General features: G+C 56.4%; 1 protein-coding gene across 7 annotated transcripts; it reads left to right on the forward strand.

Moving 5' to 3' along the window:
• Positions 1–1,274: 1,274 nt before the first annotated feature.
• On the forward strand, positions 1,275–14,040 carry CABYR (calcium binding tyrosine phosphorylation regulated). 7 transcript variants are annotated; one of them, XM_080683431.1, is made up of 6 exons: positions 1,275–1,349; positions 4,951–5,123; positions 6,864–6,917; positions 8,563–10,020; positions 12,093–12,690; positions 13,956–14,040. In XM_080683431.1, exons 2-5 carry the CDS (start codon positions 4,976–4,978, stop codon positions 12,680–12,682), a joined length of 2,250 nt encoding a protein of 749 aa, XP_080539557.1. In that variant the 5' UTR covers positions 1,275–1,349; positions 4,951–4,975; the 3' UTR covers positions 12,683–12,690; positions 13,956–14,040. The 7 variants fall into 7 exon arrangements, with proteins under 7 accessions (XP_080539557.1, XP_080539562.1, XP_080539560.1 ...); XM_080683436.1 differs by having other exon boundaries at positions 8,563–8,904; XM_080683430.1 differs by having other exon boundaries at positions 1,294–1,544.
• Positions 14,041–26,284: the final 12,244 nt, after the last annotated feature.

The following is a 26,284-nucleotide window of genomic DNA, read 5'->3' on the forward strand; positions in this document are numbered from 1 at the left end:
TGGTCTTGCGAGACCTGTTACCTAAATGCTCACATCTCACAGAGGCCATAAACCATGACACGGCCCCCGGAGGGGGGTTATCAGCGCTGGCGCCAGGCCAGGCCCTAAGGTATGGTCTCAAGACCCCCAACACCTGGGGCTTTTTGCAAAGAAAGGTCTGGAAGTATAATCCATATTTAGGGAACAAAGACACCAAAGGAGATAAAAGAGGGGCTTCCACCATACTGGTTTGCTCAGAATTTGAGCGGCAACCTCTTTTGAGTCCGCCAGTGTAATAAAGCTGTGTAACTCCATTTCTCTAAGCGTTGTTTGGTTTTTCTCCGGTCTTCTATAACTATGCTATTTAACGTTTGATTTCTAGTGGTTCTTGTTGCTTTCTTTAAAAATATTTTTATTGATTTAAAAGAGGGAGAGAGACGGGGGGAGAGAGAGAAACATCAATGCTGAGAGAATCGTTGATCATCTGCCTCCTGCACAACCCGGGCATTGAGCCGGCAACCTGGGCGTGTACCCTGACCAGGAATTGAACTGTGACCTCCTGGTTCATAGGTCGACGCTCAACCACTGAGCCACGCCGGCCGGTCTCTTATTGCTTTTTTAAACATTTAAGTATGGATTGCGGAGGCCGCTTAGCACCTGGGACACGTGACCGTGGTGTTACTGAATGCCCGGCACCCATGTGAGCCTGAAAGGATGAGAGCATTTAAATGGGTCGATGCTGCTTTAGTTGGTAAAACAGCTGCTGCGACAAGCGCTCCCTGACCTGCAGCCTGCTGCTGGGGCGGTGTGGTTTAGGGAGGATAATGGGGCCCCGGTATTGCAAGAATCCGAATGATAGAGACACAGGAAGCCTCAGGATTGACGCCCCACCTCTTTCCCCGGGGCCAGTGTCTCCAGAGGAAAAGTACTGTGCCGCCTCCTGATCCATTGTCTGCGGGGTGAGCTGAGTGCACGTGGAGAGTGACCCAGGACAGGGGGGAGAGTAAGAGGGGAGGTGGTGGCGCGAGCCAGGAGCGCCATACATGCACTTCTCTTCTTTCCAAACCGGCGCTCATTGCAGGTCCAGACCCAACGCTCAGCGCCTCCCCCAGCGCCTCCCTGGCCCGCGGGCACCTGCACCCTCCTCCCCGGCCCGTGGGATTCCAGCCTTTGTCCCTTTCGGCTGCCCATTGGCTGGCGCCGCCGAGGCCCCGCCTCCTCCCGCGGGCGTCCCCAGCGCGAGGGCGGGGCTTTGTGACGCAGGTCCTGACGTCGCAGGGGGTATAAAAGGACGCCGGGCGCGCAGCGTCGGCCAGGAGCCGCCCGCAAGGAGGCGCGGAGGAAGCCGCCCCAACCCAGCCGAGGAGAAGGTGGGGCGGCCCCCTGCGCCCCGCGGCGGTTAGGCTCTCGCGTCGCGAGGTGGGGACGGCGGACGGTTCCTCCGGCGTCGGGGAGGCCGCTGCAGCGCCGGAGCGGGAGACCGGCGGCGGGGAGGGCCGCACCGTGCGGGGACCTGCGGGCGCCTCGCCGCCTCCCTCGCCTGAGCCAATTCCTGCAGATTCGGGGTACCCGCCCCCCTCCCCGTCAGCGTCCGCCCCACCAAGCAGGGGGCCCGGCGAGCCCAGACCCAGCGGGGCCCGGCGGGCGGAGGCCGTTGGGAGCGCGTGGTGCGCGCTGGGCCCGTCTCCGGGGCTGCCGGCCTCGCCGCTCCTCGGCCCCGGCCGCGTCCCCACGGGCGGCACCGGGCGGCGGGCGAACACGTGTGCTCAGGGTTTGGGGCTGTGAAATGCGTGTTTTTTGTTTAGTCCTCACCCAAGGATATTTTTTGATATTTTTTCGTTGATTTTTAGAGAGCGGAAGGGAGGAGGGAACTATTTTCTGTTTTGACTAGTCTTAAAAGAAATAGATGTTTTTACTGATTACAGCGAGGAAGGGAGGGAGAGAGAGAGATGTCCACGGTGAGAGTCACGGATGGCCGCCTCCTGCTCGCCCCCCGCGGGGATGGAGCCCGCTCGGGGCCGGGGCCGGGGCCGGTGCGGGGCCTTAAGCCGCCCCTGTAAGCAGCTGGTCGGGAGCCGTGTGCGGGACTGGGCCCCCGGATCCGCTCTGCTCGGGCGGGTGTTTCTCCGCCGGCCGTCAGCTCCCGGCTCCCGGCTCCCAGCTCCGGGGAGGGAGGGAGGGAGGCCGGTACTCACGGGCTCTGCCGGTCCCCCAGGGCGGGGGTGAGGGCGCGGGTGCGGGTTGAGATCCCGGCATAGGCGTTTGCCCAGCAGTCAGAGGCACCAGCTGCTAACCGCTTCAAGAAAGGGTCTTTTGTTAGCTTTCAGAAAATAGGTTTTTATTGATTTCAGAGAGGAGGAGAGGGAGAGAGAGAGAGAAACATCATGATGAGAGAACCATGGATCGTGATGAGAGAACCACGGGGGTCAAGCCCACACCTGAGCATGCCCTAGCTACTCACTGGGTGCAAAGGGTGTCCTTCCACAGAACTAGACACAGGCAGCCCCTGCGCGGGGCTCAGCGGTTGAGCATCCACCTGGGAACCAGGAGGTCACGGTTCTGGGGCTGGGGCTCCACCCCGGTGTGGGGCGTGCAGGAGGCAGCGGATCAATGATTCTCATCTGGATGCTTCTCTCTCTCTCCCCTCTCCCTTCCTCTCTGAAATCAACACAAATATATTTTTTATAAAACTACCCACATGCACATATACTAAGTATGTATGTACGTGTATCATACATGTAATTACTGCCTATGTCCCTAACATGCAGCCTGTGGGCCTGCCAAAGCTACACTCCTGGTTTCTTTTTTTTTTTAAATATGTTTTTATTGATTTCAGAGAGGACGGGAGAGGGAGAGAGAAACATGATAAGAATCATTGATCATCTGCCTCCTGCACACCCCCTGCTGGGGATCAAACCTGCAACCCCAGCCTGTGCCCTTGACTGGAATCAGTCCACAGGCCGATGCTCTATCCACTGTGCACACGGGCCAGGGCACTCCTGGTTTCTAAAGCTGGTTTAATTCAGCCAAGCTCCTGCTGGAGGAGATTCAGGTAGTAAGTTTTCATGAGGGGACTCAATACACTTACTCATATTCCCAAAGGGTTTGCTTTGGCCAATCCAGAATTATTTTTTTCCTGACCTTCGGGAAGATGAAATGTGCTTTTCTTTAAAAAAAAAAAAAAAAAAAGATTTTTAAATTAAAAAAAAAAATCCTTACCGGAGGATATGTTTTGATTGACTGGAGAGAGGCAGGGGAGAGAGACAGAGAGAGTCATCGATTGGCTGCCTCCCGCACACGCCCAGACGGGATCAAACCTGCACCTGGCAGGGGCGACCCAGGGTCAGGAAATGAGCTGCTGAATAGTCAGCGTTTTGCTCTGAGGTTGGAGGCTTTTTGTTAGCGGTCAGCACCTGTGTCGTTGCTGCAGCTAAACTGCCTCGTAACCCCTGCAGCTCGCCACTTCCTGGGGGGGTGTGGAGGACGCTTCCCTGTCACACGCGGCTCCCCTCCGCGCGAGGACCCCGGGTCCGGAATAGCTGGGGTTCTCCTAAGCGCCGACCTGCTTTTTATGTCAGGAAACCTGCACCATTGACCAGCTGGTTGTGTTTGGAATGGCTGCCTGGTGGCGGGGCTGACTTGACACCCTTGTCCTGGCACCCTAACCTGACCTGTAGCTCCATCCTGTTTCCATCCGGACGGATGTCCTTGCTAATTGTGTCCTTTATGTGTATTTGCAAGCTTCCTTAAATGTTCCTTTTGAATGACACAGAATGTACATACACGCTGACACCTCGGGTGGCGACCACGGCAGCTCTGAGAACTGCAGGTTACCGATGCAGCGCCCGTGGCCCCACTTACGATCCAGAAGGTGGGCGAGGGGGAGAGGAGAAACCTGGACAGAGGCTGAGGGAGGAGAGAGAGGAGAGAGGTGGACGGGCTGTGGGTGGTGTGATAGCACATGTGGCTTACGCCCCTCTGACTGTCTTAAAAAGTGACGTTTCGCCCTGGCCTGTACTGCTAGTGAACGTAGGCCCCAGCACTGAAGGGTTGTGCTGGCCTCCCTCCTGCACCCAGTCCATCTGGCGCTCTCACATTGATGGTTCTCCTCCCTTTCCTCCACTCTCTGAAAAAAAAAAAAAAAAAAAGGCAATGGAAAAATATCCTCAGGTGAGGATTAAAAATAATTTAATTTAAAGCTAAAAAAACGTACTTAAATACGATCCATGTGCCGGGGATGTATTTAGAAAAACGGGGGGGGGGGGTGTGGGGGGAGGGTCTTGTCCTGGGCAGGTGGCTCGGTTGGTTGGAGTGTCATCCCACACCAAAAGGCTTCGGGTCGATTCCCAACCAGGTCACATACCTGGGCTGCACATTCCAGTCCAGTCCCCAGTTGGGAGGAGTATGGGGGGCAACTGATGGATGGTTCTCACATCGTTTCTCTCCCGCCCCCCCCCTTCCATCCTCTTCCCTCCCTCTCTTCCTCTCTAAAATTACACATGCTCTCAGATGAGGCTTAAAAGAAGGCGGATAGTTTCTTGTAGAAACCCTGAATGTTCAGAAAAGCCGGTGCCCATGTGGTGGGAAGGATGTCTGGACACAGATAAATGAGCTAATAGCTTCCTCTTGAAATTTTCTCGCACAAAATATTTACTGAATTTCACAGGAGCAGGTTCCCTTTGTTTTGTTCTTTGTGTTTGACGTCCTGGAGCGCCGGCAGGGCTTCCCCAGGGCTTTCTGTCAACAGCACTAAATTGCTCACCTGCACGTGGAAAGCTGTTGGTAACTTGATTTTTAAAAAAAAACTATCATAAGAATGAGCCCATTTTTCCAGAATAAATACTGAGAGATTAGAACTAAAGCTAATCATCTTAGTGGAGATAGATTTGTACTTGGAAACTATAGTTAACTCATAAGAAATATCTGAAGAAGCACTAATAAACTGCACGACTTTGTTTCTCTTCGCTCTAGTTGAGATTACAGACATCCTGCCAAAATGTTTTCTACAAAGCCCAGACTTGTCGTACCTTATGGCCTCAAGACGCTGCTCGAGGGAGTTAGCAGAGCCGTCCTCAAGACCAACCCGTCCAACATCACCCAGTTTGCAGCATTTTATTTCAAAGAACTTATTGTGTTTAGAGAAGGCAGGTGCTACCATTTTTAGGTTGGAATAGATGATATTTCCTAATATAAAAACATCCTTTAGTTCTAGTTTTCCAATTCATTGAGTTAAACTTTATACACAGTTTCTTTAAATTGAGAAATGCGTTTATTAATATGACGGATATATCATAGACTAGAGGCCTGGTGCATGAAATTTGTGCACTCGGAGGGTCCCTCAGCCCGGCCTGCACCCTCTCGCAGTCCAGGAGCCCTCAGGATGCCCGACTGATGGCTTAGGCCCGCTTGGGGGGAGTGGGCCTAAGCCGTCAGTCACTCAGCGCTGCTGCAGAGGCGGGAGAGGCTCCTACCACCGCCTCAGCACTCGCCGGCCTTGAGCCCGGCGTCTGGCTGAGCGGCGCTCCCCCTATGGGGGCGCTCCTGCGTTGAGCGTCGCCCCTTGGTGATCAGTGTGTGTCATAGCGACTGGTCATTCTGCCGTTCAGTCGATTTGCATATTAGCCTTTTATTATATGGGACTAGAGGCCCAGTGCACAAAATTCGTGCACGGGGGTGTGTGTCCCTCAGCCCAGCTTGCACTCTCTCCAATCTGGGACCCCTTGAGGGATCGGGCCTAAACGGGCAGTCGGACATCCCTCTCACAATCCAGGACTGCTGGCTCCCAACTGCTCACCTACCTGCCTTCCTGATTGCCCCTAACCGCTTCTACCTGCCAGCCTGATCACCCCCTAACCACTGCCCTGCCAGCCTGATTGATGCCTAACTGCTCCCCTGCCAGCCTGTTTGCCCCTAACTGACCTCCCCTGCAGGCCTGGTCACCCCTAACTGCCCTCCCCTGCAGGCCTGGTCCCCTCAACTGCTCTCCCCTGCAGGCTTGATCGCCCCCAACTGCCCTCCCTTGCAGGCCTGGTCCCTCCCAACTGCCCTCCCCTGCTGGCCATCTTGTGGTGGCCATCTTGTGTCCACATGGGGGCAGGATCTTTGACCACAATGGGGGCAGCCATCTTGTGTTGGAGTGATGGTCAATCTGCATATTACTCTTTTATTAGATAGGATAGAGGCCTGGTGCATGGGTGGGGGCCAGCTGGTTTGCCCTGAAGGGTGTCCCGGATCAGGGTGGGGGTTCCCTTGGGGTGTGGGGCGGCCTGGGCAAGGGGCCTGTGGTGGTTTGCAGGCTGGCCATGCCCCCCGGGGACCCAAGCAGAGGCCCTGGTATCTGGGATTTATTTATCTTCTACAATTGAAACTTTGTAGCCTGGAGTGGAGCCAAGCCTTCTGCTCGCTCTGTGGTGGCAGCCATTTCTGTTGGGATTTATCTTCTATAATTGAAACTTTGTAGCCTTAAGTGGAGGTCAAGGCAGGCCAGGGCTTCAGAAGCTTGGCTTCCTCCATCGCCGGGGGCAACCCTAGCCTCCTCCTCTCTCCAGCTCTGTGGCTGCTGCCATTTTTGTTGGGATTTATTTATCTTCTATCATGGAAACTTTGTAGCATTTTGTGGAGGCCTAGGCCGGCAAGGGCAGGCGGAAAGCTTGGCTTCCTCCATAGCTGGGGAAACCCAAGCCTCCCTCCTGCTCTCTCCGTGGCTGCAGCCATCTTGGTTGGGTTAATTTGCATACTTGCTCCTGATAGGCTTGTGGGTGTAGTGGAGTGATGGTTAATTTGCATGTTGCTCTTTTTATTAGATAGGATTATATATATATGTTTCTGCAAAATATTTAAGTTGGGAATTTTTTGTTTCTGATTTTCTGTATTTATTCCTTCAGGGAATGTTCCTCTGGATATAAAAGATCTGGTTAGACAATTTCATCAGATTAAATGTAAGTACCACAAGTGGTAATAGCACAATAGTATTAGTTTTAAGTTTTTGCATCAGCAATAGCACACATTCAAACTTAAAATGCCCACAAATGTTTTCTCTTTAAATAATCGTACTTCATGTTTAAATAAACTGATGCTTTATTTTTTACTATTGGATCAGTTTTATTTTTTAAATCTAGGACTGACATTTTGGAAGGTTCTCAATCTTAAAAAGGCAAAAGTAGGAAACATATATTGCAAGCCATTTGGTACAGTGAGACTTAAAACAGTGTGTGAGCTGGGACTCAGACCCTCTCCAGCAGGTTCCACGGGCCTGTTGAGGAAGCACAGCTAACTCGAAGAGAACTGGTTTTGTAGTAAAAGGCTCAGCCCCATTGAAAACATAGGAAAGCTGCATAACCACTCTCCTCGGCAGATCCTTTCTATAAAGAAAAGCTTAACCACCTCCCCCCCCCCCCCGCCCCACCTCAGTGGTTTAACTGCAGTCCAGGCTGGAAGACAATTGGGAAACAAATTAGTTGTCACTGGCCATCTCTTCTAGCTGTCCTGAGTCTTAAGATAGTGAGTTCAGCCACTACGCAATGAGAAGATGGGTCCTAGAGGTTTCGTTCTAATACCAGGGACAGGCTTTCCCGGTGAAGGAAGTAGTTACAGCTCAGGTGATCACACAGGCATGTGTGTGACAAGCAGAAACGCCTTACAGTTGTGCAGCTGTAGGAGGTTTTTTTTTTTTCCAAATATATTTTATTGATTTTTTACAGAAAGGAAGGGAGAGGGATAGAGAGTTAGAAACATTGATGAGAGAGAAACATCGATCAGCTGCCTCCTGCACACCCCCTTCTGGGGATGTGCCCGCAACCAAGGTATGTGCCCTTGGCCGGAATCGAACTGGGACCTTTCAGTCCGCAGGCTGATGCTCTATCCACTGGGCCACACCGGTTGGGGCCAGCTGTAGGAGTTTCTAGGTCATCAGCTGCCTTGACGTCCTGGAATTTCCCTCATGCTGAGGGTTCCCCCAGTCCACACTAGGGATCCAGAAATCTCTTTTTTTGCTCCTTTTTGTCCGGGTCAGGAGGACTGGCTGCATTACCCCAGCTCACCAGCAGAGGCTGCTGTTTTAGGTTGGAATAGATGCTGTTTCCTAATAGAAAACCATCCTGTCGCCCCGGGTTTCCAGTTCATTAAGTTAAACCATATCCGCCAGTTTCTTTAACGTGAGGAATGCCTTGTTACTATGGGAGGCATTCCACAGACCGGCGGCGGCAGGCTGGGTGTGACTGGCCGGGGGAGTCTGTCCCCTCCCTCGTTGCGTGCGGCAGTTGGATGGGCAGCTGGTCCAGGGAGGTTTCAGCTTCCGCGTTTCCAGGCAGAGGGAGTGCTTTCCTGAGGTGCTGACCAGCTGAAGGGGCCGCTGGTCCATGTGCCGCCTGAGTCACTCGCTTCTCAGGAGGTGGCCCGAGGGAGGGAGAGTGTTGGAGTGGGCAGAGCAGGCAGCCACGCTCCTTTCCCCCCGAAATCGCAGATGCTGTAAGATCACAGCTCCCCCGTACCCGTGTTGATAGTGTTGACGTGTGAGTGTTCGCTGCTGCTTTAACGTGTGTCGTCTGGGGGATGTATGCTCACTAACCCCGGCTGCTGTTTCAGTTGAGAAATGGTGCGAAGAAAGGACAGAAGAGAAGAAGCCAGAGTTCACCAAAGAACCAGGAGAAGCAGCTGCCGTTGCCAAAGAGCCGACCCGGGTGGAGAAGTCCACCGACACGGAGGAGGACCACATCGCCGCACCCCAGTTCATCCACAAGACCACGCAGTTCCCGTCGGTGTACGCCGAGCAGCAGCCCGAGCCGGAGGACACAAGCAAGGCAGTCCGCTCTTCCCAGCCATGCCCCCCCCAGACCGCCCCCAGCTCGTCACCAGCCCCGGCCGACGCCCCACCAGAGTTGGCCTATGTCCCTGCCGACCCGGCTCAGTTTGCAGCTCAGATGCTAGGTAACGTTTCGTCTACTCATTCCGATCAGTCTGACGTGTTAATGGTGGATGTGGCAACGAGTTTGCCTGTTTTTGCCAACATGGTGCTGAGTTCAGAGGTCGCTGAAGACACTGTGGTGACCGCTTCTGTTGCGGATTCTGGAGAGGGGGTAGCAGTGCAGTTGGCGAGCCACTCCTCTGTCCGTGTAGCTTTGGGGTCTAAATCTGCCGACCATCAGGCTGAACCAGCAACGGCTCCCTCACCCCCCTTGCAGGATGAACAAGACCTCCCTGCCTTTGATCAAGCTCCTCGGGTGTCCTGGCAGGCTGGCACTGGGGGGACGGCCACCCCTCATATCTCATCTATCTTTAACGACAAGCCTGTGATTGAAGCAATTACTCATATGGAGCAAACATCAGAACAAGTAGTTATCGCTTTTTCCGATCACATTGTTAGCGTTAAAGAGATTGAGCAGTCACCAACAGATAGTGCCGTTCTCGTAAACAAGAGAGTCTCGGGCGGGTCTGAAACAGCTGCGGGTTCTGCACAGCTTGCCCCATTGGAGGATGCAAACCATCCCTCGGTCCAGGTGGAGGCAGAAGCAACCATTCTGATCTCCGACACCTCCCTGAAAGGCCTGCTTGCACAGTCCCTGAATCCCGAGGGCTCCGACCAGGCCATAGGCTCTCAGAGGTCTCTGCATCTGGAAGTGGAGATCATTGCGCTAGTGCCCGGGCAGGAGGAAGACTCCGCCCCCCAGGAGGCAGACTCCGCCCCCCAGGAGGCAGAGGTCAGACCCGTGGGCTCTGGGGAAGCTGCCCAAGCCGGGCAGGAGGAAGACTCCGCCCCCCCGGAGGCAGAGGTCAGACCCGTGGGCTCTGGGGAAGCTGCCCAAGCCGGGCAGGAGGAAGACTCCGCCCCCCCGGAGGCAGACTCCGCCCCCCCGGAGGCAGACTCCGCCCCCCCGGAGGCAGAGGTCAGACCTGTGGGCTCTGGGGAAGCTGCCGAAGCCGTGCACTCAGGTGCCTCAGTAACGTCACCTGGTGGCACCCCCAGTCCCGCTCCAGAGGGTCTCCCTGGACCAGAGACCGAACCCGAAGGGGAAGCAGCACCTGCACCAGGTTTGATGGAGCCAGGTAAGACATAGATACGTACACAGTAGACATTGCGTGGAGTACGTTTCAGGCGGCATCGTGTTTCAGGTAACCGTCTAGGAAGGGCCCCTGCAGATCGGTCAGACTTCATTTTAAATAGTTTTTAAAATGCCACACCCACGGAAAGGCACTGCTGTTGTGGAGACATTACTCTTCGGAGCGATTTTGGAGGGACGTGAAACCGGCCTGAGCTTGGTCCTCAGCACTTGCGTGGCCTCAGATCCGAGTGGACCGGAGCCTGTGGGCAGTGCCCGTGGATGGCCTGGTGGCCACGCCCACCTGCACGTGGGGCGCCTGACCTTGCGCTCGGAGGGTAAGGTCCCACGGCAGCCGTGTGCTACCCTGGGTGGTGGCATTGCACGTGAAGACATGGTGGTGTGTTCGCCTCTGCTCTCGCCCACGTCTGAGACTCTGCAGCCAGGTTTGGGGAGCTGGACCGAGCCCTGGTTCTTCCTGCCGTGGAGGGAAGACTGGTTAGGTCGGGCTCTGTCCCCAGGGGAGCAGGGAGGCGGCAGCAGCTGAAGGACAGGTGGCACTGAGCCGTGGGCACGGCTCCCTTCTCAGCATCCTTAGAGCCCACATCTGCCTTTGCCTGTGGAAGCCACTGCTTCCCTGGACACAGACCCGCCTGGCCGCCAGCTCCTCTGACGACGGCATTGGGTCTGCTCCCTCCTGCCCGTCCGCACGCGGTCAGGGCCCGTCTGCCTGTGGGCTGGACGGGACGAGCAGGAGCCAGCCTCTCCATGCCTTCTGCAGACTCTCAACGTTGACTCTTACGAAGCAGGTGTTTAGAGGTCAAATTCTGTCTGGCAGCGTCACAGGGACTCTGCGCAGCTGGGAAGGCAGCGGCCAGGACTGGGAGTGGCCGTCGGAGGCGGCGCACCTGTGGCGCAAGCGGCACTCCACACCGAGCCACTGCTCTCAGGCGCTGGGCTGTTCCCGTGAGCGCCGAGGGCTCTTGAACAGAGCACCGGAGACGTGGCTGATGCATGTTTTAAAGGAGCTCCGAGAAATAGCCAGGCGTCGGGAGCTGTGGGAGACACACCCGCGTGACCCTGTGCACGGTGGCGGTGGCTTCTTCTCTGGGGAAGAGAGCTGCACCAGGGACACGGCAGTGCCGCAGTGAGCTCGCACACCGGGCCGGGCAGCAGTCCCCCACGAGCCTCCCTCCGCCCCAGCTCCCAGGACTCGGCACCGCCTGCCATCGGCGAGTGGACCCCATGAGCGAGTCCTTGGCAGAAGCCGGTGGACAGCGCACCCAGACTCTCTCTCCTTTAAGAACCCTGTGGGACCGACAGCCTTAAGCCACTGAGGACCTGTGGGGTCAAGCCTTGCTTAAAAGGGGTGCTCCCCGGGGTCTGAGTCGTGGGTTGTGTGGTGACAAGTTAATGGGAGAGAACGGTGCCTGTGAAAAGCCAGAGATACTGGATTATGTGATCAAAAGACGACACCTCGTGAGACTTCTTTTTTTAAAAACATTTTTGTGGATTTCAGAGAGGAAGGGAGAGAGTGAAACATCAGTGATGAGAGAGAACCATGGATCGGCTGCCTCCTGCACACCCCACACTGGGGATCGAGCCCCAACCCAGGCCTGTGCTCTGACCGGGATCGAACCCTGACCTCCAGGTTCATAGGTTGATGCTCATCCACTGGGCCACGCCGGCTTAGGTGTTTTTAGTCGAGAAAATTGCTGTGCGGATGCAGTCCTTTTCTCAGAGGCTCACCCCTGTGTCCAGGGGTCCTCAACCCCACTTCCCCTCGAGGGCCCTGAGCAGCCACATCTGCAGCTGAAGCCCCTGCACAGCCACTGGGAAGGAGCCGCTTTGCCCACAGCGGGTGCCCCGCGCCCTCGCAGCCCTGCTCCGCCTCCCGCCGTGCAGACTCCCTTCACGCTGCCAAACACAATTTCCGGAGCCCTCTCTCTAGCATGCTTTATGGCACATGTTGCTACAGCTGTCCATCTCTACGTGAAACGCTTTTTACAAAGATAGTTCTGTGCGTAGCGCCTGATACAGAGACCAGACCTTTAACGCCTGCACGTTTTTGTTTTATAGCAATAGCAACAAGCGAAGCAGGACAGCCACCACCATATTCTAACACGTGGACCCTTTACTGTCTGACCGATATGAATCAGCCCAGCCGCCCATCACCGCCACCTGCACCCGGGCCTTACCCCCAGGCCACCCTCTATCTGCCCAATGCTAAGGACCTGCAGAGCCCACCGCAAGGCACTTCTCCGGCGTACGTGATGGTGGACGACAGCAAGAAGGCCGCTGCCCCGCCCTTTATCCTAGTAGGCGCCAGTGTCCCGGAAGCGCAGGACTGGAAGCCGCTTCCCGGGCACACGGTCGTGCCCCAGTCAGATACCCTGAAGAGATACGCGACCGTCCAAGTGCCCATCGCCGTTCCTGCAGATCAGAAATTCCAGAAACTGCCCCGACACGCCCAGAGTGCCAGTCCTCCTTCCAGTGGGCCGGAGGGGCCCCGGCCCCAGAGCCCCGTCTTCCTTTCTCTCGCCGTCCCGGTAGAAGATGTAGCCAGAACGTGTTCAGGGTCTGGGGACAAGCGCACCCCCTTTGGAAGTTACGGCATTGCCGGAGAGATTACCCTGACCACGGCCAGTGTCCGCAGAGCAGAACCCTAATGCCGCAGGTAATCCACGGGGCCTTCACACACTTGGTTCTCAGCGTTCTCCTTGGTCGACCTGGAGACCGAGAATTCCTAAAAAATGAATTGAATTGAGATGTGCCGAGAGTTGGAGATTGTCTGACTCGATGAGATTGTCTCCACTGACGGGGCACAGCCGTGCACGGCACCCCACGGCCCACTGGGGGTCAGGGCCGGGCACGGCCCTCAGCGCCCTCACTCCAAGTGCCTGTCGGTGTGTGTAGCTCCCGTGGAAGGCGCTCCAGGCGGGCATGGATGGTTTTTCAAAGGACAGCCTTCGCTGGCACCCTCCCAGTGGGGGTGTTTCAGGGGTGGGGACCAGCTCGGAGCAGCTGGAGAGCCAGACAGGGCTGGGGGGTGTGATGGAGCGTCCAGCCAGTGTGGTCAGAGTTGCTCCCTCGGAGAGGATAGTCACAGCAGAGGACAGGGTGGACCTACTCGTAGATGTGGGTTTTATCTGTCACTTAACATGCCAGTGCGAGCCCTCCCGCCACGGGCGTAGTAAGAGCAGCGCAGACAGAGCCGGTGCCGAGGGCTGAGCAGTTGGAGGAACCAGGCACCATCCAGGCTCCCTGCCGGGCTCATCAGCTGCCGCCTGGGGCTGAGGGAGCCAGCCCTGCAAAGGGCCGCAGACCGAGGCCTCGCGCTGGAAAGCGACAGAGGGTCCACCTCGCAAGGGCCCAGGGAGATGGCGGGTCACGAGGAAACGGGAGGAAACGGGAGCTTCGAGGCACCACGGTCAGGGCCCCACACCCAGCATGGAAGTCTGGATCGGAGGAGGAGCCAGCACAGCGATAGGGCCGCTGGCTGCCACGTGGGGAAGGGTTACCACCAGAGGCGACAGACGCAGGGAGGTGAGGGTGCCTGTTACAGTGTCACACCGGAACACCATGAGCTCAGCTACAGCCCGCGGGGGTCCCAGGCTCAGCATCTGATGGGCAAAAGCTGGGCTCGCGCACAGGGTCCGGAGCTGCAGTTCCTGTGTGTAGGGAGGGAGTCACCGTTACCGATACAGCCTAAAGCGGCGTGCATTCTCATTCACCCCGTTTCGAGGCTCTCAGTGGGATTGCCAAATTCTTCTAAAAGGCAGTGTTTCCAGCACGAAACATGAGGCCAGTCAGTGCCGACGCACAGGAAACGGGTTAGGCTAAGAGCTCGGCGACAGGGGGGGCCCTTGCGTTTCTGATCTCATGTCTTATGTTCAGTTCCTGATCGAACGTAAAAATTCACTCCTACATCATTCCTCACAGATGCTGAAGACCAGGCTGTCTGAGTCGACGTTCCAGGTGGAGTCTGCCACCACGCGTAATGTATCAGTAAACTTCATGCAGCATACGCCCGTGCCCCGCTTCTTTGTTCCCCAGGCGGCGTGCGAGCGGCGGACAGGGCTCCTGTAGACAGACAGAGCTCCTGTAGACAGAGCTCCTGTAGACAGAGCTCCTGTAGACAGACAGAGCTCCTGTAGACAGAGCTCCTGTAGACAGAGCTCCCGTAGACAGAGCTCCTGTAGACAGACAGAGCTCCTGTAGACAGAGCTCCTGTAGACAGACAGAGCTCCTGTAGACAGAGCTCCTGTAGACAGAGCTCCTGTAGACAGGGCTCCTGTAGACAGAGCTCCTGTAGACAGAGCTGCTGTAGACAGAGCTCCTGTGGACAGACAGAGCTCCTATAGACAGGGCTCCTGTAGACAGAACTCCTGTAGACAGAGCTCCTGTAGACAGACAGAGCTCCTGTAGACAGAGCTCCTGTAGACAGGGCTCCTGTAGACAGAGCTCCTGTAGACAGGGCTCCTGTAGACAGGGCTCCTGTAGACAGACAGGCCTCCTGTAGACAGAGCTCCGGTAGACAGAGCTCCCGTAGACAGACAGGCCTCCTGTAGACAGAGCTCCTGTAGACAGAGCTCCCGTAGACAGAGCTCCCGTAGACAGGGCTCCCGTAGACAGGGCTCCCGTAGACAGGGCTCCTGTAGACATGGCTCCTGTAGACAGGGCTCCTGTAGACAGGGCTCCTGTAGACAGGGCTCCTGTAGACAGGGCTCCTGTAGACAGGGCTCCTGTAGACAGGGCTCCTGTAGACAGGGCTCCTGTAGACAGACAGAGCTCCTGTAGACAGAGCTCCTGTAGACAGGGCTCCTGTAGACAGACAGAGCTCCTGTAGACAGAGCTCCTATAGACAGAGCTCCTGTAGACAGAGCTCCTGTAGACAGAGCTCCTGTAGACAGACAGAGCTCCTGTAGACAGAGCTCCTGTAGACAGGGCTCCTGTAGACAGAGCTCCTGTGGACAGAGCTCCTGTAGACAGGGCTCCCGTAGACAGGGCTCCCGTAGACAGGGCTCCCGTAGACAGGGCTCCTGTAGACAGAGCTCCTGTAGACAGGGCTCCTGTAGACAGAGCTCCTGTAGACAGAGCTCCTGTAGACAGAGCTCCTGTAGACAGGGCTCCTGTAGACAGGGCTCCTGTAGACAGACAGAGCTCCTGTAGACAGGGCTCCTGTAGACAGGGCTCCTGTAGACAGGGCTCCCGTAGACAGGGCTCCCGTAGACAGGGCTCCCGTAGACAGGGCTCCCGTAGACAGAGCTCCCGTAGACAGGGCTCCTGTAGACAGGGCTCCTGTAGACAGGGCTCCTGTAGACAGGGCTCCTGTAGACAGAGCTCCTGTAGACAGAGCTCCTGTAGACAGACAGAGCTCCTGTAGACAGGGCTCCTGTGGACAGACAGAGCTCCTGTGGACAGACAGAGCTCCTATAGACAGGGCTCCTGTAGACAGACAGAGCTCCTGTAGACAGAGCTCCTATAGACAGGGCTCCTGTAGACAGAGCTCCTGTAGACAGAGCTCCTGTAGACAGAGCTCCCGTAGACAGAACTCCCGTAGACAGAACTCCCGTAGACAGAGCTCCTGTAGACAGAGCTCCTGTGGACAGACAGAGCTCCTATAGACAGGGCTCCTGTAGACAGACAGAGCTCCTGTAGACAGAGCTCCTATAGACAGGGCTCCTGTAGACAGAGCTCCTGTAGACAGAGCTCCTGTAGACAGAGCTCCCGTAGACAGAACTCCCGTAGACAGAACTCCTGTAGACAGAGCTCCTGTAGACAGAGCTCCTGTGGACAGACAGAGCTCCTATAGACAGGGCTCCTGTAGACAGACAGAGCTCCTGTAGACAGAGCTCCTATAGACAGGGCTCCTGTAGACAGAGCTCCTGTAGACAGAGCTCCTGTAGACAGAGCTCCCGTAGACAGAACTCCCGTAGACAGAACTCCTGTAGACAGAGCTCCTGTAGACAGAGCTCCTGTGGACAGACAGAGCTCCTATAGACAGGGCTCCTGTAGACAGACAGAGCTCCTGTAGACAGACAGAGCTCCTATAGACAGGGCTCCTGTAGACAGACAGAGCTCCTGTAGACAGAGCTCCTGTAGACAGAGCTCCTGTGGACAGACAGAGCTCCTGTAGACAGAGCTCCTGTAGACAGAGCTCCTGTGGACAGACAGAGCTCCTGTAGACAGGGCTCCTGTAGACAGAGCTCCTGTAGACAGAGCTCCCGTAGACAGACAGGCCTCCTGTAGACAGAGCTCCTGTAGACAGAGCTCCTGTAGACAGAGCTCCTGTAGACAGGGCTCCCGTAGACAGGGCTCCTGTAGACAGGGCTCCTGTAGACAGAGCTCCTGTAGACAGAGCTCCTGTAGACAGGGCTCCCGTAGACAGGGCTCCCGTAGACAGGGCTCCCGTAGACAGGGCTCCTGTAGACAGACAGAGCTCCTGTAGACAGAGCTCCTGTAGACAGGGCTCCTGTAGACAGGGCTCCTGTAGACAGGGCTCCTGTAGACAGACAGAGCTCCTGTAGACAGAGCTCCTGTAGACAGGGCTCCTGTAGACAGGGCTCCTGTAGACAGGGCTCCTGTAGACAGACAGAGCTCCTGTAGACAGAGCTCCTATAGACAGGGCTCCTGTAGACAGAGCTCCTGTAGACAGAGCTCCTGTAGACAGACAGAGCTCCTGTAGACAGAGCTCCTGTAGACAGGGCTCCTGTAGACAGAGCTCCTGTGGACAGACAGAGCTCCTATAGACAGGGCTCCTGTAGACAGACAGAGCTCCTGTAGACAGAGCTCCTATAGACAGGGCTCCTGTAGACAGAGTTCCTGTAGACAGAGCTCCCGTAGACAGAACTCCCGTAGACAGAACTCCTGTAGACAGAGCTCCTGTAGACAGAGCTCCTGTGGACAGACAGAGCTCCTATAGACAGGGCTCCTGTAGACAGACAGAGCTCCTGTAGACAGACAGAGCTCCTATAGACAGGGCTCCTGTAGACAGACAGAGCTCCTGTAGACAGAGCTCCTGTGGACAGACAGAGCTCCTGTAGACAGGGCTCCTGTAGACAGAGCTCCTGTTGACAGAGCTGTAGACAGACAGAACTCCTGTAGACAGAGCTCCCGTAGACAGACAGGCCTCCTGTAGACAGAGCTCCTGTAGACAGAGCTCCTGTAGACAGGGCTCCTGTAGACAGGGCTCCTGTAGACAGACAGAGCTCCTGTAGACAGAGCTCCTATAGACAGGGCTCCTGTAGACAGAGCTCCTGTAGACAGAGCTCCTGTAGACAGAGCTCCTGTAGACAGAGCTCCTGTAGACAGGGCTCCTGTAGACAGAGCTCCTGTGGACAGACAGAGCTCCTATAGACAGGGCTCCTGTAGACAGACAGAGCTCCTGTAGACAGAGCTCCTATAGACAGGGCTCCTGTAGACAGAGCTCCTGTAGACAGAGCTCCCGTAGACAGAGCTCCCGTAGACAGAACTCCCGTAGACAGAGCTCCTGTAGACAGAGCTCCTGTGGACAGACAGAGCTCCTATAGACAGGGCTCCTGTAGACAGACAGAGCTCCTGTAGACAGACAGAGCTCCTATAGACAGGGCTCCTGTAGACAGACAGAGCTCCTGTAGACAGAGCTCCTGTAGACAGAGCTCCTGTGGACAGACAGAGCTCCTGTAGACAGGGCTCCTGTAGACAGAGCTCCTGTAGACAGGGCTCCTGTAGACAGAGCTCCTGTAGACAGAGCTCCTGTAGACAGAACTCCTGTAGACAGGGCTCCTGTAGACAGGGCTCCTGTAGACAGAGCTCCTGTAGACAGAACTCCTGTAGACAGAGCTCCTGTAGACAGAGCTCCTGTAGACAGAGCTCCCGTAGACAGGGCTCCCGTAGACAGAACTCCTATAGACAGAGCTCCTGTAGACAGAGCTCCTGTAGACAGACAGAGCTCCTGTAGACAGACAGAGCTCCCGTAGACAGAGCTCCCGTAGACAGAGCTCCCGTAGACAGGGCTCCCGTAGACAGGGCTCCCGTAGACAGGGCTCCCGTAGACAGGGCTCCCGTAGAAAGGGCTCCCGTAGACAGACAGAGCTCCCGTAGACAGACAGAGCTCCCGTAGACAGAACTCCCGTAGACAGAGCTCCCGTAGACAGAGCTCCCGTAGACAGAGCTCCCGTAGACAGAGCTCCCGTAGACAGACAGAGCTCCCGTAGACAGAGCTCCTGTAGACAGAACTCCTGTAGACAGAGCTCCCGTAGACAGACAGAGCTCCTGTAGACAGAGCTCCCGTAGACAGGGCTCCCGTAGACAGAGCCCCCGTAGACAGAGCTCCCGTAGACAGGGCTCCCGTAGACAGGGCTCCCGTGGACAGAACTCCTGTGGACAGGGCTCCTGTAGACAGAACTCCTGTAGACAGAGCTCCTGTAGACAGAGCTCCTGTAGACAGAACTCCTGTAGACAGAACTCCTGTAGATAGAGCTCCCGTAGACAGACAGAGCTCCTGTAGACAGAGCTCCTGTAGACAGAGCTCCTGTAGACAGAGCTCCTGTAGACAGGGCTCCCGTAGACAGAGCCCCCGTAGACAGAGCTCCCGTAGACAGGGCTCCCGTAGACAGAGCTCCCGTAGACAGAGCTCCTGTAGACAGAACTCCTGTAGACAGACAGAGCTCCTGTAGACAGGGCTCCTGTAGACAGAGCTCCTGTAGACAGAGCTCCTGTAGACAGAACTCCTGTAGACAGGGCTCCTATAGACAGAACTCCTGTAGACAGAGCTCCTGTAGACAGAGCTCCTGTAGACAGAGCTCCTGTGGACAGACAGAGCTCCTGTAGACAGGGCTCCTGTAGACAGAACTCCTGTAGACAGGGCTCCTGTAGACAGAGCTCCTGTGGACAGACAGAGCTCCTGTAGACAGAGCTCCTGTAGACAGAACTCCTGTAGACAGGGCTCCTGTAGACAGAACTCCTGTAGACAGAGCTCCTGTAGACAGAGCTCCTGTAGACAGAGCTCCCGTAGACAGAGCTCCTGTAGACAGGGCTCCCATAGACAGAGCTCCTGTAGACAGAACTCCTGTAGACAGGGCTCCTGTAGACAGAGCTCCTGTAGACGGGGCGGAAAGTTCTCGCCCAGCTTTTCCTCGTCCGGCTCCCGTGTGGTATTTCTGTTTGGCATTCGCACCACATGAAGTAGCTTCGCCACAGTCGTGGCCCAGAGAGCACGACTCAGTGCTGGCGGCTCTCCGGCCCGGGGCTGCAGCACCACCAGGCGACCAGGACCGCTTTGTAGGGACGTCCACTGAAAGGAATGGCTATTATTGCTTTTTTTTAGAGAGAAAGAGGGATGGGGGAGAGAAACACCACGCCCAACCGGAATCGAAACAGTGACCTCTTGGTGCGTGGTCAGCACCCAGCCGCTGAGTCACCCTGGCTGGGCTGTAAGGACGTTTCTTAAAAATACATTTTTATTGATTTCAGGGAGGAAGGAGAGAGAGAAACATCAATGATGAAAAAGAATCATTGATTGGCTGCCTCCTACACGCCCCCTACTGGGATTCGAGCCCACAACGTGAGCATATGCCCTGACCAGGTACATATGACCAGAAGTCCGTGCTCAACCACTAAGCCATGCTGATCGGGCTCATTAGCCAAAAAATGTAAATCATTTTGTGTCATTCCTTCCTTACCCCAATGCATACATTGCAGTGCCTTCGTGGTGAATTCTATCAGTTCCCTGATTGGAGACACCTCATCTAGCCACTTAATCCCTTACTCGAAAGGCCTTCTGTCCCCTCTGGCCTCGAGTCCCAACTGCTAAGCAGCCCTCCCTCTCAGGGGCCTTTCAAAGAGTTTCAACTCCCACCTGAAAACTACCCCAGTAAAATGTAACATAAAACAGTGCCCAGCAAAACAACCTTCTAAAAGCACAGTAGATCCCGCTCCTGGCACATAGCACCTTCTTTCTACCACATACCACAGCGTTAAAGAACCAAATTCAACCAGGTGCATCTGAAGATGTAATTGGCTTTATTAAGTGACTCAGGCATCCCATCTAACTAGAAGGTGCTGTGTTCTGAGAGCAAAGTGCACACTGGGTATCAGAATGGCGTGACCCGTCGGAGCATGAGGACCGGTCGGGGCATCTGGGAGTGAGTGCTGGTGGTCCGTAAGGGAGAGAGTGGCCCGGGGAAGGGAGTCAACGGACTCAGTTCAGCTCCACGTGGGGACCTGCAGGTGAGCGCCGCGGAGCCAGCCTTCGCCCCGAGGGGATCTGACGGCTGGCACGGCTGGGTGGTGGGCGGGGGGGGGGGGGGGGGGGAGTGTAGTGTAGTGGTTAGAGCTTACAAGGGCAGGAAACTGCCTCCTTCCCTTCCCGGGTCTTTGGCTGATTAAATTGACCAAGAGAAGAACACGTTTTGCACAAACCGGAGCCCCATGCAGATATGGGCTCACGGGCTCACCTGCCACCCTGTGCTAGGAGAGGGGCCGGGCCTGGGCTTCAGCGGGAGGGAGAGCGTTCACAGGAAGATGGGCGAGCAGAGGCTTACAGGTGCTGAACGATGGTGCCAGGCCGTGCAGGTGTCTCCACTCCGAGAAGTTGCCTCTCAGGAGCGCTGTCCTGGGAGAGGCCTCTATGTGAACTCGGGCGGTGAAGGGGGAGGGGGTTGTCTTTGGCCAAAATGATGTCCATGCCAAGTGGCCCCCCAGGGTGGTGTGTTCTGCCCCTCACCTGCGTGGGGAGGCAGAGGCCTGCCGGTCCGGACGTCCCAGCCTCGGAGGTGCTCTGAAGGGCACGGCAGGACAGGCTCTCCAGGGAAGGGCGGTGTAGCTGCCAGGCACATGGCTCGGCCGATGGTGATGGAGGGAAAAGCGGGGTGTACTGATGACGCGTGGAGCTAAGGGCTAAAGGGGACCCGTGCCTTCTGGGAAAAGCCACGACGGAAGGGCTCGATCGGAAACAACAAAGAGGCCGTAACGGGCGCTTTTGTGGTGGCGGCTGTCCACTGCCCCTGCCCCTGCTCTGGAAGTGGTGCTGCACCAGGCAGTGTGTGAGGTGCAGCTGCCTCTCTGCTCCCCCCTCTGCCTCTTCTGAAGGAAAACAAAAGTAATTACAACTAGCAGCCCGTGTGGCTCGGGGGTTGAGCATCAGCCTATGAATCACGAGGTCACAGTTCGATTCCTGGTCAGGTCAGGGCACAGGCCTGGGTTGCAGGCTCGATCCCTAGTGTGGGGTGTGCAGGAGGCAGCTGATCCATGATTCTCATCATTGATGTTTCTCTCCCTGAAGATATTTCTCATCCTGAGAGGATGTTTCTCTTCCTCTCTCTGAAGTCTGCAGAAATATACAAATAATAATGGCAACTTACCCTTTTCCAGCGTAGCACCCTAGGAAAATGACAGACTAGCTCCTTCCCTGACCCCTGATGCGCCCAGGCCTGCCCTGGCCAGGCCAGCTTCCCAGCCGTTCTCTGATCCCGTGCGTACCTCCCCTGTGGGCTGGAGTCAGCCAGGCCGGTGCTGGCTGCTTGCAGCCAGGAAACCACACAGACCTTTCTAAGCTTCGTGTGTGGGATCCAGCAAAGCCAGTCATTGGTGGGAGGCACAGAATTAAGTCCAGATAAAAACAGCATCCAAAAATACAGCAGTTAGTTATTAATAAACGGAGTGTAACGGCACCAATGACCCCAAGTTTACTCAGCTTTTATGAGAGAGCGCCCCATGACCTCATAGCTGTGATGGTATGGCGTTAACTACACTAAAGCCAGCGACCATAGCAACTATAACGACCGGCTGCTATGACACCCACTGTGGCCACTGAACTGGCCGGATCGGGGTGGGGCCAGCCAGCCAGCCAGCCTCGAGGCCCCTCCCCCCTGCCGGCCTGTCCCTGAAGGGACTCTCCCACCCCAATCAAGAGCGGGGCGGGCCAGCCAAACGCCCCCTCCCTCCCCCTCCCCCCACCCCCTGGCCAGCCCTGCCCCCAGTCAGCCCGCCCCACCACGATAGGCCCAGAGGCCCTCCCCCTGGCTGGCCTGCCCCTGATCCCACCTCTCACCCCAATAGGGGGCGGGGCCAGCTGGCCAACCTCCTGCAGCCCCTCCCCCCAGCGGGCCACAGCCCCCAATGGGCCTCCATCACCCATATCGGCCTGCGGCCCCTCCCCCTGGCCGGCCCTGCCCTGATTGCCCCCCCACCCCAATAGGGGGCAGGCCAGCATGATCCACCCTATTGGGGCCCGGCTGGCCGGACCCCACCCGTGCACGAATTGGTGCACTGGGGCCCTCGTGTTAATATCTAAGTGGGCTAATTCCCCCAACTCACCAATTTACCTGGATTTGCCTGATGACATCTGACCTACTTTTCAGCATTCCAGGCAGCAATGACTCACAGCCCTTCCCAGCCTCAGTCCATAAAGTCCTCCTTTTGGTAAATGTGACAAGCCTGAGTGCCTCCCCAAGCTCTCGGAAGGTGCACGGCACCAGGGGAGTATTTGTAACATGCAGCGCACTACGTGCATGCTGGGTGTTTCAGGCTTAAGTCCTAACAGGGACACAGCATCAGGCACTGCGATCGATCCTCGATCGGGAGGGCGTCGTATTCAGGGGAGAGTTGTTGGGAGGTGGGAGAGGAGCAGGTAGGCTGTGGGCTCCTGAGGGTCTGGAAACACGCAGACAAAAGAATCCGAGGCAGGTCCAGGCTGCAGCAGGCACAGGGCAAGTCTGACGAAGTGCATTGTGGTGGAAGGTCCATTTGCCCTGGTCCTGTTTCAGTTGGGTCGGCCAGGCATGGGAATGATGAGGCGAAGTTAGTTACTCCCAAGGCCTTTCTGTCCTCCCAGAGCTTCCACTCCACGACGATTCGTCCTGGGGGACAGGGATGACGGTGACTTGAACACGCTCCGTCCGCAAAGCTACAACACTGCCTGCTCATGAGTTCAGAGAAGACTTGGGGGAAATACCGTTTCCAGCGATTTCACGTCTGCCCAGAACTTCTTAAAATGGAGTAGGACATGCTTGGGGGCAATGGGGGAATTGCTTTGTTCTGGAACATCACTGTCCGTTGTGGTAGCTGCTGTCCACGTGTGGCTATCCAAAACAAATTAATCACAATGAAGTAAAATGAGAAATTCAAATCTGTAGGCAGATTTCAAGAGCTCGGCAGGCACGTGAGTCTCGTGACGACGGCACTGGACAGGCGGCTGTCGGACATCCCTCGGGGCAGGAAGTCCCACCGAGCAGCTGGGCTCCACGGCACCCGGCCTGGTTGTCGGACAGCGTCAGAGACTCTTCCTCACGGGGACGTCTGTGAATGCGGGGTGACGCCTGTGGAAACGGTCCACTTAGCTGTCCGCCAACCAGAGGGGCCTTCGGAGGGAGAGCAACAAAGGACAAGAGCTATTGGGGAACCACCGGCTCAGGCAGAAGCCCAAACTGCTCAGGTGAGGAGACCACGGCAACACGTGTTTACGGGGAAGGAAGGGGACAATGACCTCAGTGGGAGGAGGGCATGTCCATGGTCAGAGTGCGACAGTGATGATACTGCTAAACAGAGTTTTTAATTTCAGCCCAGTAGTCAGAATAACTGCTTTCCTGTGATGTCTGCAAACAGTTCTTTGGGATACAATGTTGTCCTAGGGTCCGGTCCAATCGTTATTTTACCCTATTTTATTTTTATTTTCTTAAAATATATTTTTATTGATTTCAGAGAGAAAGGGAGAGGGAGAGAGAGAGATAGAAACATCAATGATGAGAATTATGGATCGGCTGCCTCCTGCACACCCCACACTGGGGATCGAGCCTGCAACCCGGGCATGTGCCCTGACCAGGAATCAAACCATGACCTGCTGGTTCAGTGGTCACCGCTCAACCACTGAGCCATGCCAGCCAAGATTGTGGTACTCTATTTTATCATTATTATTACTAGTGGCCTGGTGCACGAAATTCGTGCGGGGGTGGGGGGGTGGTTGTTCCTCAGCCCGACCTGCACCCTCTCCAATCTGGGACCCTTCAAAGGATGTCCTACTGCCGGTTTACAGGGATCGGGCCTAAACCAGCAGTCAGACATCCCTCTCGCAATCCGGGACTGCTGGCTCCTAACTGCTCACCTGCCTGCCTGCCTGCCTGCCTGATTGCCTCTAACCACTCTGCCTGTGCCAGCCTGCTCGCCCCCAACTGCCCCCTGCCGCCGGCCTGCTTGCCCCCAAATGCCCCCCCCCGCCAGCCTGATCACCCCCAACTGCCCCCCGTGCTAGTGTGCTTGCCCCCAACTGTCCCCCCTGCTGGCCTGCTCACCCCCACCTTCCCTCCCCACTGGTTTGCTCGCCCCCAATTGTCCCCCTGCTGGCCTGCTCACTCCAAACTGCCCCCCCCACTGTCCTGATCACCTCCAACTGACCCCCACTGATGGCCTGCCTACTCCCAACTGGCCCCCCTGCTGGTCTGGTTACCCCCAACGGCCCCGCCCCCCACCAGCCTGATCACCCACAACTGCCTTCCCCTCTTGGCCTCTAACCACCTCTACCTCGGCTCCGCCACCATGGCTTTGTACAGAAGAATGTCCGGAAGGTCTCCTGGAAGGTCTCCCAGTCTAATTAGCATATTACCCTTTTATTAGTATAGATAGAGGCCTGGTGCATGGGTGGGGGCTGGCTGGTTTTCCCTGAAGGTTGTCCCTGATCAGGGTGGGGGTCCAGCTAGGGTGCCTGGCCAGCCTGGGTGAGGGGCTGAGGGCCGTTTTCAGGCTGGCCATACCCCCTTCAGGGTGGGGGGTCCCCACTGGGGGGCTTGGCCAGCCTGGGTGAGGGGCTGATGGCTGTTTGCAGGCTGGCCAAGCCCCCCAGTGAGGACCCTCACCCCATGGGGGTGTGGCCAGCCTGGGTGAGGGGCTGATGGCTATTTTCAGGCTGGCCACAGCCCCTTCAGGGTGGGGGGTCCCTCTAGGGTGCCTGGCCAGCCTGGGTGAGGGGCTGATGGCTGTTTGCAGGCTGGCCACGGCCCCTGGCAACCCAAGCTCCCAGCCCCTCCTTTTTTGCTTTTTTTTTTTTCTTTTCAGCACCTCCTTGAGCGGAGGCCAGGGCCGGCTGGAAGCAGGTGTCTGGGATTTATCTTCTATAATTGAAACTTTGTAGCCTTGAGTGGAGGCCAGGGCTGGCCAGGGTGGGTGGGAAGCTTGGCTTCCTTTATCAGCGGGGGTCAACCCAAGTCTCCTGCTTGCTCCAGCTCCGTGTCCGCCACCATTTTGGTTGGGTTAATTTGCATACTCACTCCTGATTGGCTGGTGGGCGTGGCTTGTGGGCATAGCAGAGGTACGGTCAATTTGCATGTTTCTCTTTTATTAGATAGGATTATTATTCAATACACTAGAGGCCCAGTGCACGAATTTGTGCACGGGTGAGGTCCCTCTGGGTGGCCTGCAGGGATCGGGCTGAAACCTGCAGTTCAGCGCCACCTGCAGCTCCTATCTGCCGCTCTTGCTAATCCCAGCCCCATTGTGCCTATCACGGGCTCGCGCCCAATCAGACCTGATCGGGAGAGGCTCGCACTACTGTAGCAGCGCTCGCCAGCCATGAGCCCTGTGTCTGGCACCCTCCCAAGGGGAGTGGCATGTGGGATGGGGCTGAAACCTGCTCTCCAACATCCCCCGAGGGGTGCCGGATTGCCAGAGGGTATAGGCCAGGCTGAGGGACCCCACTGGTGCACCATCAGCCTGGGGAGGGTCTGCGGGAGGGCTCCAGGGCGAGCCCGGCCCACCTGGCTCAGTCCCGATTGGCGGGACCCCAGCAGCAAGCTAACCTACCAGTTGGAGCATCTGCCCCCTAGTGGCCAGTGCACATCATAGCGACTGGTCAACCAGTTGACTGTCTGCCCCCTGGTGGTCAGTGTACGTCATAGCGAGCGGTTGAACAGCTTTAGCATACATTAGCATATTACGCTTTGATTGGTTATTTGGTTGTTCTTCTGCCTGGTCTATTTGCATATTACCCTTCTATTATATAGGATAATTGGATGGAGATGTGTCATTCTGCCCCGTTGGACAGTCCCCGGGGCTGAGGTGGAAGATGTGCAGGGCGACCCCTGGCCTGGCCGCCCAGCTCCGTCCGAAAGGGGCTCCGTTGACGTTGTTGTTCACATAGTGATCCTGTCAGGCCTGGGACTTCTCTTCGTGGGAATCACGTCCACCTCCCAGCCGCTCCATCCTCCTGTTGGCCAGGACCTGTTTTCATGTACAAAGATCAAGAAGGGCGTAGAGTCATCCCAAATATATTCTCCAATGGTTGAAAGCAGTGGTCGGCA

Source organism: Plecotus auritus (assembly GCF_963455305.1).
Source record: "Plecotus auritus genome assembly, chromosome: 8".
In the NCBI taxonomy this organism is placed as follows: Eukaryota; Metazoa; Chordata; class Mammalia; order Chiroptera; family Vespertilionidae; genus Plecotus; species Plecotus auritus.